Below are 20,281 nucleotides of genomic sequence, written 5' to 3'. Positions count from 1 at the left end.
GAAGCGTAATATTCATTTTAAAAAAAAATGTTGTTTTGTATCATTCCCATAACAGCCATTTTTACAGTTGGCTATAACTATTGCAGTCTTATTTTGAAAAGCGCAACCGGAGGGTATTTATACGACTAGACGCGTCTGTTTTCATAGGGAAACCAAGGTTGTTGAGGTCTGTGTTGGGCATAGCAGGTTGAAGGTAGGTGTAGATTCTGTTTTTAGGCATGGGTTGCCACATTTAAGTCAGTGTTCCAGCCTCTAAAATTCTTTTGTTCAGCAGCTTATCGCATAGGGTAGCGGAAATCAAGATGCGGGCAACTCGAGACTACTGGTAAAGTGCAAGCTAGTTGGCTAGCTTGGTAGATGCTAACAAGGCTAACGGTACCGCCGTTAACGTTACCCGGTTCACGAGAGTAAGGTGCCGAACACAGTAATGTTCCTCCATTTGTTTGGTTGTCGACTGTGGACAAGTGGATACATTTAATTCGGTGTTTAAGTACATTGTCACCGTTTTATCGAATCTTAGAAGTACAGTGGCGAATATTTCCTCTGTATGGCTGCGGGGGTTGGGGGTGTTATGGCCCCCCCGTAATGTTACATATACAAACACACAGACAGCTTTGCCTACGTGTAACTTCGTATCCTGCGTTTTAGCTGCTCCAGAGAAGCTACTTATGAGTATTTAAAGAAACTTACATCATAAAATATGTATATTTGTTTATTATAATAATAATAATATCTGTCAGATGGTTTCATCAAGAGGCATGGCCAGAAGTACATTTTCTTTATCACAGCACTTCCAGTCAGTCAGCTAACTTTGTCATACCGGGGGCCTGTTGCACGAAACCAGGATAAGGAATTGAGCTGGGAGATTCAAGTTATCCTGGATGAATTTAGCTTTAACTTGATTGTACGCAACCAGGTTGAATTAAACCCAGCCAAGTAACCATTATTTATTCTTTGCAGCTTCAGGTTTATACAGGACGCGCTCCGGAGGTAAAGTGGGACAATCCAGCTATGTTCCCAGATGATATTAATGGCAGACATTCATGATTTCATTGTATTGTTGCTTGTACTTTTCTAATATAGGATAGTTTGTTTCTCCTTAATATGTAGGCCTAAGTTTTTATTATTATTATAGCTTTCATTGGTTTCGTAACCTTCTCAATTACTTTCACATCCCTGGACATATAACGTGGCCTATACTGTATGTAAATAGTGTAGTTTACATTCATCACACCGGGAACACCACAATGCTTCTTATGATTATAGTTACCTTCATTTCTCCCTGGCTGTGATTTGCAAAACTTTAACATCTGGTGTGAAAACTATAAAACAACCTTGACTGGCAGTGAGTATTTGGCCTTTGCTCAGAGCACCATATTTGACATTAGGGATACTTCAAAAGCTTTTGAAAGCACTCAGTTGTTGACGGTACACACTCAGAAGAGTGAACATCCATTATGTACTCCAAGCCATATTAGGAAATGGCTATACTTGAACTTTGTGTTCAGGAGAGCAGCATGGGTGTATCAAACAAGTGTGCTATATGACCTGAGAAAAAACTCAATGTAAACAAAGGAAATAAACTGGAAACACAGCTGACGGGACAACTTGTACTAATAATGAAAATGTAATGTAACATTCTGGACTTGAGTTGCAGATGATGTTGGGGAGCTTTATTTTTACTGGACAAATTGTAGAAAGGCATATATTAAATACATTTCTTTTCTCACTCTTACCTCAATGGAGAACCAAAATCAACAAAAGTAAATAATACCCAGTAACTTTTAATTAATGTAAAAGTCAGAGGATATTCTATTTTGGTTGAAAGTTTTATTTTAGAAAGAAAATCATGGTTACCCGAGCAACATGCAAAGACACAGTTAAAAGTATATTTAAATGGGTGAATGTCCATGACCAATACAGTATCGATATGCAGGTGCCAAGTATCAATCTTTTATTAACTATGTGTTGGTCAGTTTGTCTGCTTGACAGTCTTGTTTTGCAGCAATTAAATTGAAGTGATATTAAAAACCCAAGAAATGTATATTTTTAGATAAAACCGATGCAAACAAAACAGTTAGCATGCACACAGAACTGTGCTGAATCTAAGTTACACAGTACACTGAACGTGTTTATTTTTAAGCCCAGAGCAGCGTCCAAAATAAGTTTTCCTTTCAGGGGCTTTTCAGTGTTTTGATAAAAGTCACTACAGATATGACTACATTATTTGGACCATGTGTGAAATTATGAATATTATGTGAGAATGCGCTGATCAGCTCTGACGGCATCCAAATCATTAACTTAAATCATCCACCCAAATAAGTTATTTTCACGACCCTGTTCAGTCCCTGTAGGCTATTGCTTTTTAAATGAGGTATTGATTTTTAGATTTTATTTTTATTAAAGTGCTCATTTTCAAGTAGATAATTATATTTAGAGGTTGTACCACAATAGGTTTATGTGGTCTAATTGTCAGAAAACACCATACATTTGTTGTACTGCAAATTGCTGCAGCTCCTCTTTTAGCCACAGAGTGAGGCATCTCACTTCTGTACCATTTTGTTGGGAGTCACATATGTGCCGTAAGTCCTGCTAACTTGGCACTTGCAGAGAATGAGAGCATGCCATGCTAGCAGCAAGGCGAGCATTATGTGTTTCTAAAGTGACGCATGTTCGTCAAGGAAGTAAAGGCTGGGCTACGATAGAGCTGTCTGTGAGCAGTGTTTTTTTTTTTCTGAAAGATCGTCAGTCCCTTTGGGGCGTACATTGGGCTTTTTCACTTTGTAAACCTATAACGCACAAAACAAAATATGTAAGGAAAAGGCCAAAAAACATATGAGCACTTTTAAAGATTTACTTGAGTGATGGCTCCTTTTTTGTAATTGTTTCCAAGCATGCGGTAACGTCACAGCAGCTGATATCATAGGACATTTAAACAGCAAAACTAAAAGCTGTAGTTATAAACTTGAAGAGATAAAATAACTCAACATTAGGTTATTGAAATAATCAGTACCGCTGCTGACTGCTGGCCTTGTGTGTAAATGCACAGAGCAGTAGGGGAAATATTTAAAGCATTGTTCTCATTAATGGTGTATTTCTTTCACCCACCCTCTACATCTAACCCTTATAACGTACAGTATATGTACAGTAGATTTTTAGGCCTAACATGTTCTGCCTATTTGAATGCCAATTATTTTCATACAATATTTGGGATTCATGTGGATAATTATGAGTGGGCAGGAAAATGAGCGTAAGCTACCGATAATATTATGAAATACACTTTATTTGCAATAACAGCCTACAGCTCAGTACTTTTATAATAACGAAATACATGCCGTGAGTGCTTCACATGAACAGACATTAGTTATTGCAGAATAAGAAGGGAGATGAAATGCTGATAAAGCAATATTTTTCACCAAGTTGTCAACGTGTATAGAGCCTGAATGAAACACGGTGAAAACGCATGCGGCGAAGTGTTCAGCTTTCTGTTGTCCACCTTCGGAACAGTGTAGTTCCACATCAATAACCTCTGCTGTCGCATGATTACCCAGCTGAGTGTAAGGGAAGTTGGATTTTCCTTGCACTTGGGTTGTCTTTTCTTAATTCCTTTTTGAATTCTCCTTTTACATCTTTCCTTGACCTCATGACGTTTGCCATCAGGGTTAAGGAAAAGGGTTTAGCAAAAGACTCAGGAAATCATTTTTGGGACTTTTCAACTGCAGCCACTGCCTGTTTGTTAAATAATGTCCATGCAGAAGGAGAAGCCTTTATGTCACACTCTCAAGCTTCAGTTCCCCTCCTCCACAAAAAGACTTTTATTTTTTTTATTTTTCTCTCTCTCTCCTCACTATATTTACATATCAGACCTATACTCAGGCCCAATGACTTCCAACACCGTTACCATGAATACCTTGTGTTCACAGTGACACTTTTATAGTTTTAGGGGGGGAAGTCATTGGGGCGGTGTATCAACAGGCATTCAGTCGGAATGCTTATTCTGATATTCAACCAGGCCAAATCCTTCCATTTAAAGCCCATCTATATATCCAGTGACTAGAGTTTTGAAACTACAATGGAAATAAAATGGACAATTTCTATACTTTTTTTTTTCGATTTAATTTCAAAAGGTTTTCTTGTGTCTGCATACCAAAAAAATAGAAATAGTGTTATAGGGTAACATAGGAAGTTCATGACATCATAAGAGCTAGTAAGTCATTGATTACCATTAATAATTGGTCTAGGTTTGACCTTTTCATTTGGATTATTTTGAACAGAGTTTGTTCAACGGACATTCTCTCTGAGCAAAGGACACACTTGTGACTGTCCAATGTGTAAAATGATATGTGTTGTCCTGCACTTCCCTCCATCACAGAGCTGACTTTGGCTGAGTCCCCATTTTTACCAGGGTACAGTTCGCCCCAACAGTACAGTCGGCAGTTGATGGTGGTGTTTTTTTTTTGTTTTTTTTTTTTTGTTTTTTTTTAATGAGTCGGAAAGCCGCCAGCAAAGATCTTACTTTTGATTTTACAAACAAAGTGAAATGTTCTCCCCTTGTCCTTAAGTGGTTCTAAATCTATACTAGAGTAGCCTAATCTCTTGTTTACTGCTGCACTGGCAATTAATGAAATGCAGAGGAGAATTAAACTAAGACAGTCTGGCACTTATTTGTGCTTTACAATGTCACGATACGAAACAATCAAATACCTTTCCTTATTTCTCACAAAACACTATTTCTGGTGGTGTACAGCTGACATATACATATGCAACAACATTCACTACGCAAACAGCCCCACCCATTTCCGACACGGGAGGTAAATGTTATGCATTGCTCCTGGATTATAACCTAAGTTGTCTCTGAATGGACATGACCGGGAATCAACCTGTGTTGACTGGCTTGGTTTGAACTGACAACTGAAGGGTTTGACACGGGTCAGCTAACCTTGGCCATTAGAGTGAAGCGTCAAAGTGCAAGAGGCTCTCATCGTAAACACAATTTTCCACGTATGTTAACAAGGACAGGGGGAAAACTTATCCAAGAAGAGGCTGAGATTGTACTTTGTCTAATAATAGGCATGAAGTGTACTCTGCACCGGTTCAACAATTTGCATTCTTTTATTAGCTCCTTTTTTAATATTGTATTACAGGCCTTTGAGAAAAGATCCAACGATTCACAGTTTTAAATGTGTCTGCAATTGAATCTTCTGAGTAGGACAACATACAGACCACTTAAGTTATTTCCTGTTCTACAGGCACAAAGTACGTGCATATCGGCACGTCACCAGATCAACTGTAGTTTTGCTGTGTCAGTGAAGAAGACTGGAGTCTTCTCTTTCTTTGAAGTTAGCGTTGTATGTCAAAGGCCTAAATACAACACAGTTGCAATGATTCATTTTGAGTGACCTGCAACTGGCAATAAGTGCAATGTAGGCAATTACTTACTGAAATAGACAATTAGACACACCAAAAGAAAGTGGAAACTCACAAATTAGTAAATTACTTAGTCTTATGTACAAAGTAACTCCTGCAGTATAATTGACATTACAGAGGTTTTGATTACCATAGTTTGGGGGCAGTGGCTTTGGTAGAGTGGTCGTCCACCAATCAGAAGGTCGGTGGTTTGACACCTGGCGTGCGTGTGGGACTGGAAGATTGTGAGGGACTCGGAGGCGCACTGCAATGCAATAGGGGGGGAGTTCCAGACCCTGGGAGCTGCCATGGAGAAGTCTCTGTCCCCAAAACTGCGGCGGTTGGACTTCTTGGTGCAGAGGAGACCGGCTGAAGTGGATCTGAGGGACTGAGGTTTGGTAGGGGAGAGGAGGTTCAGTGAGGTGCCAGATGGTGGAGGCTTTGTAGGTGAGGACCAGGATTTTGCAAGTGATCAGATGGGAGCCAGTGGAGTTTTTTTTTATTTTTATTTTTTTTTTATAAAGGAGTGATGTGGTGCCAGGATTTGGAGCAGGGGATGGGTTGAGTGGCTGCGTTCTGGACCAGTCGAAGTTGAATGATGTTGGTAGAGCTGATGCCAAGGAGAAGTGAGTTGCAGTAGTCCAGTCAGGACGAGATGAAGGCATGAATGAGTTGTTTAGCAGCAGGGGGTGTGACAGAGGGGCCAATTTTGGCAATGTTGCGGAGTTGAAAGGAGGTTTTAATGACATGACGGATGTGGGCTCAAGGGAGAGGATAGAATCAAAGATCACCCCAAGGTTGGGGGCCTGAGGGGATGGGGACACAATGGTGCCGTTGAGGGGGATTATTGATTTTGTTCAGTGTGGATTTGGATCCTATGAGCGTAAAAGCTCTATATAATTGCAGTCCATTTGACTGTATGTGTATTTTCATATATTTAAGAAAACAATCATCTCTACTTTCAGGTTGCTGCTGGCTGCAGGTCCCTGTGGAGCAGAAGAGCATTCCCCCTTTTTTCCTCATGTCCCTCCCTGTGTGTTTCCCTGTGTGTTAGTGACCACGCACCCCCACCCACCCCCCCACCTGATCCCTCCTGTTGTGTCGCCACTCCACCCTGAAGCCCCCCTCTCACCCCATGCTTGGGACAAAGCCAGCTCACTGCCAGCCCAATGACTGCCTGGATCGTCCTGCCTGTCAGCCTGTCTGCCTTCTCCATCACAGGAATATGGATAGTGTGAGTTACAGCAACACTTCACCCTGTCACAAAGGCTCTTACAGTGAAACATAATGTGTTCACAATACCAGTTGTACAGATGGGGCAACAACTATTATTGGGTTGGCTTGTATTACCGGTTTCACAAGCTATTTACATAAGTAATTTAAGATGGAAATTGCAAACAGGGATACTAAAATATTCTACTGAGATATTCCTACTGTCAGTTAATATTTGAGTATCTTCACATGCTCCAGTTTGTATCCTTTTTATGTTGAATGACCCTTTTTTCCTGAAGTCCAGTATAATCTTCTTTCTGGATAACAGTTTACCTTCTATCATCAGAGATTAGAGCACTGGGTTTGACATTTGCCACTTCTTGCGTTTTATTATGGTGTGTTTTTGCTCCACAGGTATGCCATGGCTGTGATGAATCACCATGTTTGTCCTGTGGAGAACTGGTGAGTGATTTTTCTTCTTTTGATTCGAGAAAATGGGCACAAGGCCTTTTTTTAATTTTAATTTTTATCTGGACATGTGGTCCGATTGCACAGCTGCCAGTAGAGAATGAACTGAACCCATTGTGTCCTTGCTCCAGGTCTTACAATGTAACATGCACAGAGGAGCTACCGCGACCAGGCTTTCCCAAGACGTGCTGCACCATCCAGGACATCCCCCTGATCAGGTCTGTTGTTTCTGCAGAAAACAAAAGTAATGTTGTCAGCAAATGCCCTGGGGCATGAATTAGCCCCTTGTTATGTTGTGGTTGTGTGTCATTAACCCACGCTTTGCATAAACTGCATTAGTTTAATCTGCAAATAAGCCTCTAACCACATGCTTGTGCAAAGGCACTCTTGCAAATAGGTATCATGAGACTGGCAGGCTTTTTTTCAGCGTATGTAGAAGAAAGCCCTTCAAGCTATACATCTAGATATATTAGAGCAAACTGATGTAAATGTGCTGTATTTATATAGAGCTTTTCAAGTCTTAACGACTACTCAAACTGATTTTACATTCTTTTACTATACGGAATTGGGAAGCTAAATTCACTTGTGTGTAATCATAATCCCTTTTATTTGTTCCTATACATTTTGATTGCAAATGGAAATGTGTCCTGGTAGAAATTTGGACAGATGGCTAAGGGACTGTGGCCTTGCACAAAGTGACATATATGGTTATAGGTTATTCTCCTACCTTTTAATACTGAGAGCTGTTTTGTTTTCATGTGCTACAGTAAATGTGGCTCCTTCCCTCCTGAAAGCTGCCTGTTCAGCTTGATTGGCAACGTTGGAGCCTTCATGGGTAAGCCCTCGTTCTAACTGATTTTTAAACCACACACACACACACACACACACACACACACACACACACACACACTGTCACGGTCACACCATTAAAAGACATTGTGTCTGCAAGAGTAATTGCTTTAAAGAAATGTATGACATTTTTGTTAACATGCCAATTAGCTTTTTTGCCAAATGTTTACTTTTTCCTCACAAAAACTACATTGCCAAGACTTAGATGAGAAGATTTCCTTCACTGTCATGTCTGTACAGTAAATATGAAGCTACTGTCAGAATATGGTTACTTTAGCATAGTTTTAAAGGGAAAGTTCACACCAAAATCAAAAATACAGTTTTTTTTTTTTCTTTGTTTTTTGTTTTTCTCTTACCTGTAGTTCTATTGATCGGTCTAGATTGTTTTGGTTCGAGTTACCCAGTGTTGGAAATATTGGCTGTAGAGATGTCTGTCATGGTATATTGAGTAACTGGGTCTTGACTTTTGGAAAGAGAAATTGCTTTTGAGTTTAAAGAGAAAAAAACAAACCCACTGGCGCTTTGAGCACCACAAGCAAAAATGCCGTCTAGTTCACTTATGTATTGGAGAAAAGGCCGACGCTTCTACAACCGATATCTCCAACACTGGACAACTGGCTCTGTTAGTCCTACTGGTACTTATAAATAAAGATGTAGTTTAATGTGTTGGACTATTTCTTTGCTAGGGCTGTGTCATCCCAGAGACTTGACCTCACTTTGTGGTTGCTAGGCAACCAGTGGAGACTCCAGGAAGTCAGTGTCTGGGGAGAGAAATGGTTTCAACACATAACTCCCCATAAAACCAGAACTTGCCTGTTTTTGTACAGATTAAACAAGCAGATATAATGTATAAAATGTTATTTTAGTGGGTTTTGGAAGTGCAGATTTATGGACTTCAATAGAACACCAGGCTCGCTGTCTACAGTCTCTGTGCCAAGGTAGGCATATTGTCTCCTGGTTGTAACTTTGTATTTAGTAGTGTACAGACATGACAGTGGTATCAATCTTCTCATCTAACTCAGCAAGAAAGAGAATAAGCATTTTTTCCCAAAATATGGAATTCTTTCTTAATTTCTGTTTTCTGTTTTTCTTTTGTGTGTTATCCCTTGACCAAAAAAAAACAAACTAATATAATGTACAAGGCGGTATTAAAAAGCAAACCATTAAAAAAGATGAAGTGTAGTTTAAACAATTATTCATTTGTGTACTATAATATAGTACATCCACAAATATGGAGTGTTATACTGTAAATATTTGTTCAAATATTTTTTTTCTTCAATATGCAATGTAAAATTGGCAATCTGCTATTTTCACTTAGTAAAGTAAATAGGACTGCTTCCTCCTGCTCTTTAACACAAATGCAATGAATGGATATAGCTGAGGTAAAAGGTGTTTGATGTCCGTCTCCGCTGTCCATTATGAGTGTGTTGTGAGTCCTCCGTGGTGCCCACAGACCTCAGCCACAAGCCTTCAAGAAATACACAGCCGCTTGAAATAGCCTGTGCTCTCTAATCAATAATGTATGCAGCTTTCCTTCCACTTCCACCCTCTCCCCTACATGTAACCTCCATGACCTTCCTCCTTTGCTCCTCCCCCTGTCTTGTGTTGTCACCACTCAGCTCTGCTGCTCTAGTTTTGATCTTTGACTTCCTTGCTGTAGTTAAGCTGTGTTTTACTGTTTTACAGTGACAGACAGCAACCTGCGAGATTATAGTTTTTTTTTAAATAGTGTCTGTATGCTCAGCCTTTGAAGAAAAGTATCGCCTTCATGCAACCAGAGATGCTTACACAACACATCCTCTCTAAGACAACCGTAAAAGCAAATCAGATCAGTCTAAGATCAGCAGAACGGGTGCAGTGAAATGACAGTCCACCAGCTTAGGCTATAGGTCAAACAATAAATAAGCAAAATCATCCTGTTTTAAAGCATTTCGTAATCCTAAAAAGGTGTGTATGATACCTTCAAATTTGTGATTTCTCCATTTGGTATGAAAGAAGAATTGACTAAACCATGGTGTTTTAATTTTCCACTACCCACAGTTTCATCTCCAACGGCTTTTACAGTTGTATTGTGCCGTAATTCTCTTGTCTGTGATAGATGCAGTGTAAATGTATGTGTTCGTCTGTGTCCTGCAGTGGTGATGGTGTGCCTTCTGCGCTACGCCCAGGTGATCGAACACAGCCACCGATGTTGGGTCAACACCAGCGCTCTGGTGTCCGGCTGCACCAATGCTTTGGGCCTGGTCATGGTGGGCAACTTCCAGGTAAATGTGAATGAAAATTTAAAAAAAAAAAATTACTTCTTTTGTTGGACCTGGGACGAGTGAAAACAACCCTTCTGACTGTATTGCTCCGTTTGTCAGGTTGATCATGCCAAATCTCTACACTACGTGGGTGCCGGAGTGGCATTTCCAGCAGGGCTGCTGTTTGTGTGCCTGCAGTGTGTGCTCACCTACCGGGTGGCCGTGACTGCCCTTGACTACTGGATGGCCCATTTTAGAGTGGCTCTGGCCCTGGGAGCCATGGTCTCCCTCGTCCTCAGTATCCTTTACTTACTAGTGTGACATCCCCTTTGTTATACAGATACAGTAGTTATCCACTTTCTTTTATCTAAACACGTTTGATAAACATGGTTTTGTATGTGTATTTTGACTTCTTTTAGTACCTCCATAGAACTTTTGATCACTCTACTCCAACGCATCATATCAAGAAAAGCACAGGTGTAACTAATAACAGTAATAACAACATGAGTATACCCAGTTTGAGGGACTTTTATTGTTGGTCCTTGCACACTGGAATGACTAATTGGCCTGAGCAATTGTTTACAATATTGGTTACAACCTTATGAAACGGATGTTTTTTTATATTAAACATTATGTAGTGCAGTTCAAAAATGAAGGAATGTGTTTTTCGATGTTTGATATGTAAGTGCTTGCTTGTTTGTATAGCTCCATCCTGTTACAGGCCTTTTTAGTTAGCCCCGTCATGGCTCCACCTTGTCGTCCTCCTGAGACCAGTGCACTCACAGTCCAGTCAGATGCTGGTATGCTGTTAGAACATTGGAGATACCTCTTGTTTTCTTCCCCTTTTCACTCAACTAACGTTGAAACGGACTACTGCGCAGCTTAAGATGCTTGTCCTTCTACTTTTGAGACAGGAAAGCCAGGCCACGATAACATCTGTCTTGGCTTACTTTAATCTCCCCTTCCGCCCTCTTGTTTAACAACGGTCATGTTGATGGTTTTACTTTCTCTGGTGGCCTCTCTTCTCTGCCTGCCTCTCGGTGGCTTCCGGGGTGACTGTTTTTCCTCCACTACTCACAATTTATGCCTTTCTACCTTCTCCTCTTCTGTTTGACGGGGTAAATATACTGCTTTCAATGACTGATATCCTATTTTTAAACCAAGCTTTTAATTGGAGCTCCATATTTAATTTAATTTTAACCCTATTCCCCATGAGGTTAATAAAGGTCAGAAAATGACAGTTTTTTTTTTTTTTTTTCAACTTTTAAATTAGTTCTCCCCGCCTGCCTATGGTCCCCCAGTGGATAGAAATGGGGATGGGTACGAACCGAGCCCTGGGTATCTTGCTCTGCCTTTGAGAAAATTAAAGCTTAGATGGGCTGATCTGGAATCTTGCTCCTTATGAGGTCATAAGGAGCAAGGTTACCTCCCATTTCTCTGCTTTGCCCGCCCAGAAAATTAAAGCTTAGATGGGCTGATCTGGAATCTTGCTCCTTATGAGGTCATAAGGAGCAAGGTTACCTCCCATTTCTCTGCTTTGCCCGCCCAGAAAATTTAGCCCACCCATGAGAAAGAGACATCATGGTTTTCAAACAAGCAAAGTGGCAGTTGTTCAAGGCCACAACCCAGCCTCCACCTTGCAAATGCTAAGGAAAGCTCATTGTGGGACTGGCTCTAGTGGCTGTAATTCTGCCCCATGGCTGAATTTTGGGAGAGAGACTTCTGATACAGTATTAGGGTACCACTAAGGTCTGTGTAAAAGCACCATGTCAAAGGACCTTTAACCTGTTAAACATTGGGCAGAACAAAGATTTGATACACTGCCGATTTTGCAGGATTTCCTACTTTTACAAAGCATGTAGAGGTCTGTAATTTGTTTTATCATAGGTACACTTCAACTGTGAGAGATGAAAAAAACAAAAATCCAGAAAATCACATTGTGTTATTTAAATGATTTGCATTTTATGGCATGATATAAGTATTTGATACAGCAGAAAGCAGAACTTAATATTTGTTTGTTTTAAAATATTTTTTTGCATATACAGACATCATACATTTCCTGTAGTTCTTGACCAGGTTTGCACACACTGCAGCAGAGATTATGGCCCACTCCTCCATACAGACCTTCTCCAGATCCTTCAGGTTTCAGGGCTGTCGCTAGGCAATACGGACTTTCAGCTCTCTCCAAAGATTTAATATTGGGTTCAGGTCTGGAGACTGGCTAGGCCACTCCTTAGTTGCCCTGGCTGTGTGTTGTTGGTCGTTGTCATGCTGGAAGACCCAGCCATGACCCATCTTCAATGCTCCTACTGAGGGAAGGAGGTTGTTGGCCAAGATCTTGTGATACATGGACCCATCCATCCTCCCCTCAATATGGTGGTGTAGTCCTGTCCCCTTTGCAGAAAAGCATCCCAAAAGAATGATGTTTCCACCTCCATGCGTCACGGTTAGAATGGTGTTCTTAGGGTTGTACTCATCCTTCTTCCTCCAAACACGGCAAGTGGAGTTTAGACCTAAAAGCTCTATTTTTGTCTCATTGGTCCACATTGCATGGAGCCCCAGACCGAGGGAGATTGACCGTCATCTTGAACTTCTTCCATTTTCTAATACTTGCGCCAACAGTTGTTGCCTTCTTACCAAGCTGCTTGCCTATTGGCCTGTAGCCCATCCCAGGCTTGTGCAGGTCTTAGTTGTATCCCTGATGTCCTTACACAGCTCTCTGGTCAATGTGATTTTCTGGATTTTTGTTTTAGATTCAGCCTCATAGTTGATTAAACATTACAGACCTCTACATGGTTTGTAAGCAGCAAAACCTGCAAAATTAGCAGTGTATCAAATACTTGTTCTCCCCACTGTGTATCTCATCCATTATATCATAATTTGGCTCGGGCCACTGTAGCTTCTGTGGAAAAGGAACTTGTTTTGCTCATGCATGTACCAGAGATGTTTGTCCTCCTTAACTTGTCCCCCTCCCAGGTGGCATCTTCTTCATTCACGAGAGCTTCATCCTGCAGCACGCTGCAGCCATCTGCGAGTGGGTCTTCACAGTGGACATCCTGGTTTTCTACGGCACCTTCACCTACGAGTTTGGCACCGTCACCAGCGAGACAATGATGACGGGCCTGCAGCAGTGTCACCACCACGGCTCGGGGGTTATCATGGGAGCCAGGGCCCGGGGCTCAATACTAGGTGGGACAACTAAGGGCCTCAAGTCCCCTGGGGGGAGCAGCACATCCACACATCTCAACTGTACCCCAGAGAGCATAGCCATGTTGTAGCTCTGCAGCGTGCCCATTGCAGAGGTGCTTCATGGGCTCCCACAGGTAGGCAAGATGACAGTGGCAGCATGAGGAGGAAGAGACGATGTTCGGATATCTTTAACCAACTACAATATCTATTTCTTTATTTCCCCCCCCAATGTTGGTGCAAGCTACTACAGTAAACTGTGCTGTAGCAATGTTGAGAGAAGGCTGAATGTGTGAAGCCTGTCTGAGTACCGGAACCATGAATGTTTTCCAAGATGGCTGTTGATTTGGGAAATTCTTCACAGGAGTCTGTTTCCTGAACTACACTTTTTTTTTTTTTTTTTTTTTTTTTTACTTTTTACAACTGTGCATCACTGGTATGCCCATAAGATTTCCCCCCCTGCACCGACACTCCTTCATGAACTACCCAATGCTTTGAGCGGCCCACCTCTTTTGGCCTTTTGCTTATCTCTGCACGGCTACACATTTTGAATGAGAGAATAACAATTTGTTTGAGTATTTGTGTAGTAAGTAGAAACCTATTGAATGTTTGAGAAGTGAATAGTTAAGGTATGTCTGTTTTTTTACTGGCTGTAAGTATATAGCCTTTTTAAGTCAATCAAGCATAAATGATCTGTCAAATGATCGGCAAAAAATCATTTTACTCGAATTTAATTTGGTTGCACAGATGATTTTTGAATGCAAATTTGATTACTTTACAAACTGTATCTTGAGCCACTATCATTCTTAAGATCCTATAATATATCATATGTCACTGACGTGCAAGAGCAGAATGTCTACGTAAAACAGCTCTGCTCTGTTGTAATCACTTTTATCTGAGAATCTCTGAAGTCGTCTCCCCTGATGTCATTCCGTTATTGCCCCACATGTTGCATGATCTGAGGATTTCTTAGTAACATTTGCATTTCATGCTACCTTTTTTTTACTTGACTGTCATGTCCGGTGCAATAATTGCCATCCATCTTCTGATAATTTCTGCTCCACTGGAGTGTATGATGCCTTTTTCAGTGTGCTGGGGTTGAACACAGGGCGTTTTTGTTTTTGTTTTTCTTTCAAAGTGACACCGAGACATTTGAAGTGACCTACATTTTATATAGTAATGGATGTGTAAAGGTGAAGCTATAATCTGACTAACATATTTCCAGAATAATGTAGTTGTAGTTCTTGCCCCCCCCCCCCCCCCCCCCCCCCCCCCCCCCCCCCCCCCACACTAGTCTCTCATTGCCAGACCCATCTCCACAGTGGTCTGGCTACACCGCTGATCTCTCCTGTGATAGGGCTGCATCCGGTGCGTGAGCGACACACCGGATGTCAGGCTTTATCCAAGCAATGCACATCAGTGTAGCCAGACTACCCACACACTGATGATTCCAGGCTGGACCCTTGGAAGCCTTTCTTTGTTTTGCAAACGTCTTTTCTGTTAAATACGAAGCTATGTCAAGCCTTCTCAGTATTGTTAGGTGTCGTTTTTGAGAGGTGAATGTTTGTAGACCGTATGCAAAAAAACAAAACAACTAATGGTGTCAATAGTGTTACAGACAATACCATACAGGCTGTAGACTGAAGGGACTGAATGGCATATATTAAGGTTGTGTATGATTCCCTGTTGCCAATCTCTCTTTGTATTTACCGATGTGAATTAGCTTCACACCAGACTGCCACAAACTACCAATGCTCAAACTAAAGCTGACTAATGCCACACAATTTAGGTTACACTCAAAGTAAGTTTTTGTCGACGTGAGTGAGCCATTGGAAAAGGATGTTTCATAACACAGTATTCTGCCCTCCGCTTAGTGTTGATACATTTTTTAACTGGATGCCAGCAATACGTTATTAAAAAGGTCACATCACCTACCTCTTATCTTGTGTGGGTTTGATGTTCTGAAGCAAAAGCTAGAGTTCCTACATGTTTTCCATCTCACAACGGTTTGAGGTCGAGGAAAGTAATTCATGTAATGGCAGCTCAGCAATCCATAGCTCACGCCACATAGTCCCAGCATGTGGCAGGACGGTGGATCTGCTGTTAAGAGCTGCATAATCATGTCAGGTCAGTTTTCTTTACTTTTTGTGCTAATTATTTAACTTCCAAATCTTTTATGGGACTGCAGCAATCCTGTCTTGTTCTGCAAATCTTGCCAAAAAGGACTGGAACCCACTGGAGTTTTGATTGGTTTTCTGTGTTTCAGCAGTAGGTGTATGAATTGGTATGAGTGCACTGTTCTAGCCTTATCCCTCGTGCTGTGCCAGGGGAATGTTCAGATCTTTTCTTTTTAAACTTGCGTTCAGCTGTAGCCTATTTCACCAAACTGTAACTAAGTCACACTGTGACTACAAATGGCAGCTTGTATGAACCCTCATCAGGGTTGGATTTATTCTGTATCCGCATCTATTCCATAATACCATCTTCCACAGGCCAACATTTTAAAGGTGGATTTACAACTTCTTCTTTTTTTGTTTTTTTGGCCAAATGTACACACTTTGGTGGGAGAATCCTATATTACAAAAGGCTGCCTGACCTGTACATGTCTTGAACTCATGCAACAGCAACTGTCTATAAAAATGTATGTCATGTTTCCTAAATTAGAAAAAAAATATGTAAAAGAATGCTAATGGAGTCTGAGAAATCCCAGAAAACAAGTCAACACAGATTATCGTTTCCTTTTATAAATTCTGTAAATATGTATGATTTGTCTATCATTTAGGTATTTTCATTTGACAGAGATTTATATTCAAATATGAAATAAAAATGATAAATTATTATTTTGCATGGGCTGGTTTTTGAAACATAAGTGCCTTTTGTGAACTTATACACAACATAATTGTAAGTACATTCTTGTTAAAAACGCATACATTTGTTACAGTGTGGAATAATATAAATACCATACTAAACTATGGTTAAGTCTTGTTGATAGCTCTCAAATAGAAATGTTTGGCAGAGCAGATGACAAAGAATGGCTAACTTGCTTACAAACAAACTGCTGGTTAGTGTTGTTTGTCCCTCTGCTTAGAGACTTCAAACGTATAGAAAGCCTGTAACACCGGGGCATGGCGTTCGAAAGATGTGGGTGTTTACCAGACAGACGGTCTAACATCAACATTTAACTTTGGGTTTTTGATTTCTTTTTAACTAGTACTTAGAATTTATTTATACTGCGGACTTTCTTCCCAGATTTAAACATTTTTCTAGAAAAACAAGTCACTTAAATATTCACATCTATGAATTATTCATGCTAATAAGACAAATAAAGCTGAAAAGATGTGTTAAAACTCAGATTTATATTTAAAAAGGAATAAATGGACTTAAATGTTTTAGGGCTGCTGTAAACGGCATAATTTCTTTAAATATTCATCCCCACTAGTGAGAAAGGAGCCATTATCCAACATTAACTTTTTAATGATCCCGTTGCTTCTGTTGCATTCATGCCATGCCAAATGAACGGAAAGAACCGGGAAAACCCTGTTACTCTTAACAGTAGCGGTCACTCACTATTCCAAAAATGGCGACCACAAATGCTAGCTTTGTGATCACACCAGATTCCTGTAATTTTTTGTTCTTGTTACATATTTGTAATATTGGATTTTATTTAAATGGAGCTGCCAGTGATGGATGGCAACATTTAAAATGTCTACAAAGCCATTTTGCCAACAATTTCTTGTAAAAAAAAAAAAAAAAAAGTGCTTGAAATTGCATTCTTTACAAAATGGTATGGCTGCATCATTATGCTGTCCTGAAGCTTTTTTCTGTAAAATGTCATTGTTCCAAAAACTTGCACCGTCATGTCATGTGTACATGGCTCCATGTAGGTCTTCCAGCCTGTGCTCCCTCTGTTTTCTTCTCTCCTGCAGAACAGAAAACCCATTCAGCCAAGGAAGAGTGCCAAGATGAGGATCATTTGTACCATCCCGAGCATATTGACACACTCACCTTGTCTTTTTTAAACTCCTCATACTCTGGATTGTCAGTTGGTAATTCAAGTCGGCAAAGCGGACATGAGTTGGTCTGTGATTGCAAACATGCAAAAGATTCAAAAAGGAACTCAAACTTTTCCATTACATGTCCAATTTAGAATGAAATTTTGAATTACAAATTTGCCAAACTTTACCTTGCCCAACCAGGGCAGTATACATCCTGAGTGGAAAAGGTGTTTGCAAGGCATTTCTCGAACAGTCTCTTGTTCCTCGAACTCCAGCAAACACACGGGACACTTGAGACCTTTGTCTGTGAGAACAAACATTTTGGTGAAATCCTTCCCTACTTCCGCTGAGCCAGTCTGTAAGCATAATGCTTCCCTCATCCAAATTCTTTCTGCACCTTTGTTGAACGTCAGGAACAAATGGCTGATCGTAAATCTAAATGTACTGGAGCAAAATGTCTGTCACCTGCTTGCTCTGGAGAAATGATGACCACGGTGAGGGTCTGAACAGACGTTTTGGCAGCTGGAGGAGGAAGACGGTGGTCCCAGTCGGACAGGTCAAACGCCCCAGAGTCAAATAAGTCCAAGCCTTGCATTAAAGACCTATCCACAAAGACCAACAGCCACTCACGACACTGTACACTACTAATCAATGTGAAGCATCACAGTGTGTCAGAAGTGTGTTGAGCCTCACCTGGCCAACTCCAGCAGTGCATTCTGACGATACTGTTCCTCGGGGTTGGTGGGCTCACAGTTGTGCTCATCAAAGTAGGATGCCATTGTGGTCCCGCCAACGCTCGTGTCCTCTTTGCAGTAAGATACCTGGCAGACATATCGATGCTTAAGGTTCCCCAATTTTTCAAAAACATAACACCCACGGCTGATATTTAAAATGACAGTGAAGGGATTTTGCAGAAACTTTAAAGTGATTATTGGATCACCTTTAGAGTACCGGTAACTCCTGGACCACACTGTTTTTATCAGTGATAACATTAAAGATTTATATCACACTGATAAGTACACACGACTTTTATATATATTTAGAGAGAGAGAGAGAGATGTTTTATCTACTTTACGCATAGCTAAATGACGAATAGAATTTAAAAAAAAATGTATTCTCTTAAAAGGACGTTCCCTAAACGTTAGTTTTTGGTTTGGTTCGAACTAACCTTTAGAGAACCAAAAACTAACGTTCCTTAACGTTCCCTAAACGTTCTGTGTTAGTGGGGATAACGTTAAATGTTGAGGTTATTAAATGAGTTTGGTATTCTTTTAACAGAAGCACGACTAGGGCTAAAGTCTGACGCAGGCAACACTTTAGAGTGTCTTCAACTTGTTCAAATAGAACACCAACGTGCTGTGGAAAAGAATATATTAACCAATTCTTTGACCAGACTTGGACAAATTTGCTCGACTTACCAGAAATGTCAGCAACACCGATAACAGTTGTCATTCTTCCGGGTATGACGATTCACCCACGTAAGACTTCACATGTCCAATCATAGTAGGGCATCGCGCTCCTCTTTCTTCTTTTTTAAGTTTTGTGGCGTTTGACAAACGATAACGTTTCAATACCGCCGCCTCCTGGTACGGGGTGTGTACTGCTGGTAAACGTACACACGGCCTGTTTTGCCAGTCCAAGTGAGGCCGTCAATACTGAAACAGAACAAAGTGGTCTTGAAAAGGATTCTTTTTTTTTTCTATTTTAAGACGATCATTTAGCTTTATTTGTAATATCTCGATGCGTGTTTTAGATAGATTTTGAATTTAACTAATACCTGTTTTCTGACCGAGCGCGCTTCATCAATGGTTTTGTTTTGAATGGGGAAGTTACTTTAGAACAAAATCATGTAGAACTGGACTCGGTCGAGACAAACTCGAATATTAGAGGCGAGTCCTATGGCCGAGTCAAGTCCAAATCCAAACACCGACAAATCTGGAAGGAGGTAATGTAGCCTACAGTTGGACCATAGATTATAAAAATAAGTGTAGGACTAATGTTTTTGTTCCGAGGTGAAAGCATATCACAAATGAAGCACTTGTATTACATTTTAATAGCAAAACAGAATTTATTTGCGTAATCAGACTAGAAGTGAGGAATCTCACTGTTAACTACTGACATTCAGAGGAAAAAGAAAAAAAGTGAACAGACAAAAACAATTTGAAGAAGGTATGGCTTTGGTTAAATAACACTGCTAAATTGATTCCAAAAGACAACGGTTACATGATATCTTAAATAGAGTGAGAAAAAATGTAAGGCTCTAGAATTCCCTGAACAAGACAAAAGGCCCGATATATGTGCCGTCATGATTCCATGTACAGACCCGACCTGGTGGTCATACAGTAGATGCTACTCAGATGCTGAGGGAAATGAGTCATCAACAGACCACCAGGCTCTCTTTTTTTCAGTGGACTCACAGACTAATAACATGAAAACATAACTGTGAACTAATGATCTATTATCAGTATTTAGCTGAATTTGCCAGTGTTATTAGACATGGTACTGATACCATGGCACAGACAGCCTGTTACTTCAGAAAGACAAGCTGATGCTGAAATACAAAGTTGTTAATCCACAGTTGCATAGCGTCATTGCAATATCACAGGCACATTTTCTTGCATTATGTACTTCTCTTCTCAAAATAGTGAACATTCATCAGCTTCTCAATACAGTAATGACACCAAGGTATCTTTGCCATGCCTTCCCAGCCGCCCTCTCCTTCTTTGAATGAGTGGTCATTAAACACATGTACATGCTAAGCATGCCAGCACTTTGCTTACAATGAAGCTGCATTGGATATTTACAGAAAAACTTCTCAGCATGTACCTAGAAACAGTAATGGTAGTGAACAATATGCTCCCAATATCTTTGCGTGATTCCAATTCACCGTAAGAGGCAACTGCAAGAATCGGTTTAGATTGG

General features: G+C 40.5%; 3 protein-coding genes across 4 annotated transcripts in view; 2 read left to right on the top strand and 1 right to left on the bottom strand.

Annotated features, from left to right (window-relative positions):
• idua (alpha-L-iduronidase) overlaps positions 1 to 3,150 on the top strand; it is a 30,504-nt gene extending 27,354 nt beyond the window's left edge. Inside the window, exon 16 of the transcript XR_004656747.1 lies at positions 3,138 to 3,150. The gene's annotated coding sequence lies outside the window, so the exon portion shown is untranslated. The remainder of the gene's footprint in view (positions 1 to 3,137) is intronic.
• LOC117945162 (transmembrane protein 150A-like) lies at positions 123 to 14,611 on the top strand. 2 transcript variants are annotated; one of them, XM_034872460.1, is made up of 8 exons: positions 123 to 193; positions 6,372 to 6,640; positions 7,033 to 7,080; positions 7,218 to 7,304; positions 7,854 to 7,921; positions 10,072 to 10,199; positions 10,299 to 10,476; positions 13,155 to 14,611. In XM_034872460.1, the coding sequence occupies exons 2-8, from the start codon at positions 6,576 to 6,578 to the stop codon at positions 13,454 to 13,456; spliced, it is 876 nt and encodes a 291-aa protein (XP_034728351.1). In that variant the 5' UTR covers positions 123 to 193; positions 6,372 to 6,575; the 3' UTR covers positions 13,457 to 14,611. The 2 variants fall into 2 exon arrangements, with proteins under 2 accessions (XP_034728351.1, XP_034728352.1); XM_034872461.1 differs by lacking the exon at positions 123 to 193 and adding an exon at positions 5,931 to 6,032.
• Positions 14,612 to 15,884: 1,273 nt separating this feature from the next.
• Positions 15,885 to 18,875, bottom strand: rnf181 (ring finger protein 181). Its single transcript, XM_034872464.1, has 6 exons — positions 18,778 to 18,875; positions 18,053 to 18,180; positions 17,825 to 17,961; positions 17,548 to 17,663; positions 17,370 to 17,444; positions 15,885 to 17,284 (listed from the first exon to the last, which is right to left on the bottom strand). The coding sequence occupies exons 2-6, from the start codon at positions 18,136 to 18,138 to the stop codon at positions 17,225 to 17,227; spliced, it is 474 nt and encodes a 157-aa protein (XP_034728355.1). The 5' UTR covers positions 18,139 to 18,180; positions 18,778 to 18,875; the 3' UTR covers positions 15,885 to 17,224.
• Between the last annotated feature and the right edge of the window lie 1,406 nt (positions 18,876 to 20,281).

Source organism: Etheostoma cragini, chromosome 5, assembly GCF_013103735.1.
Source record: "Etheostoma cragini isolate CJK2018 chromosome 5, CSU_Ecrag_1.0, whole genome shotgun sequence".
In the NCBI taxonomy this organism is placed as follows: Eukaryota; Metazoa; Chordata; class Actinopteri; order Perciformes; family Percidae; genus Etheostoma; species Etheostoma cragini.
Note: the sequence above shows the minus strand (reverse complement) of the source record. Positions and strands in the feature narration are given on the sequence as shown.

What these genes read in the sequence shown, in the direction of transcription:
- LOC117945162 (XM_034872460.1), top strand. Translation starts at nt 6,576, where the DNA reads ATGACTGCCTGGATCGTCCTGCCTGTCAGCCTGTCTGCCTTCTCCATC. An exon ending in GTTTGTCCTGTGGAGAACTG is followed by an intron (nt 7,081 to 7,217) that starts GTGAGTGATTTT and finishes TCCTTGCTCCAG; the next exon opens with GTCTTACAATGTAACATGCA. An exon ending in TCATGGTGGGCAACTTCCAG is followed by an intron (nt 10,200 to 10,298) that starts GTAAATGTGAAT and finishes TCCGTTTGTCAG; the next exon opens with GTTGATCATGCCAAATCTCT.
- rnf181 (XM_034872464.1), bottom strand. Translation starts at nt 18,138, where the DNA reads ATGGCATCCTACTTTGATGAGCACAACTGTGAGCCCACCAACCCCGAG. An exon ending in CATTTCTCCAGAGCAAGCAG is followed by an intron (nt 17,664 to 17,824) that starts GTGACAGACATT and finishes TTGTTCTCACAG; the next exon opens with ACAAAGGTCTCAAGTGTCCC. An exon ending in TACTGCCCTGGTTGGGCAAG is followed by an intron (nt 17,445 to 17,547) that starts GTAAAGTTTGGC and finishes TTGCAATCACAG; the next exon opens with ACCAACTCATGTCCGCTTTG.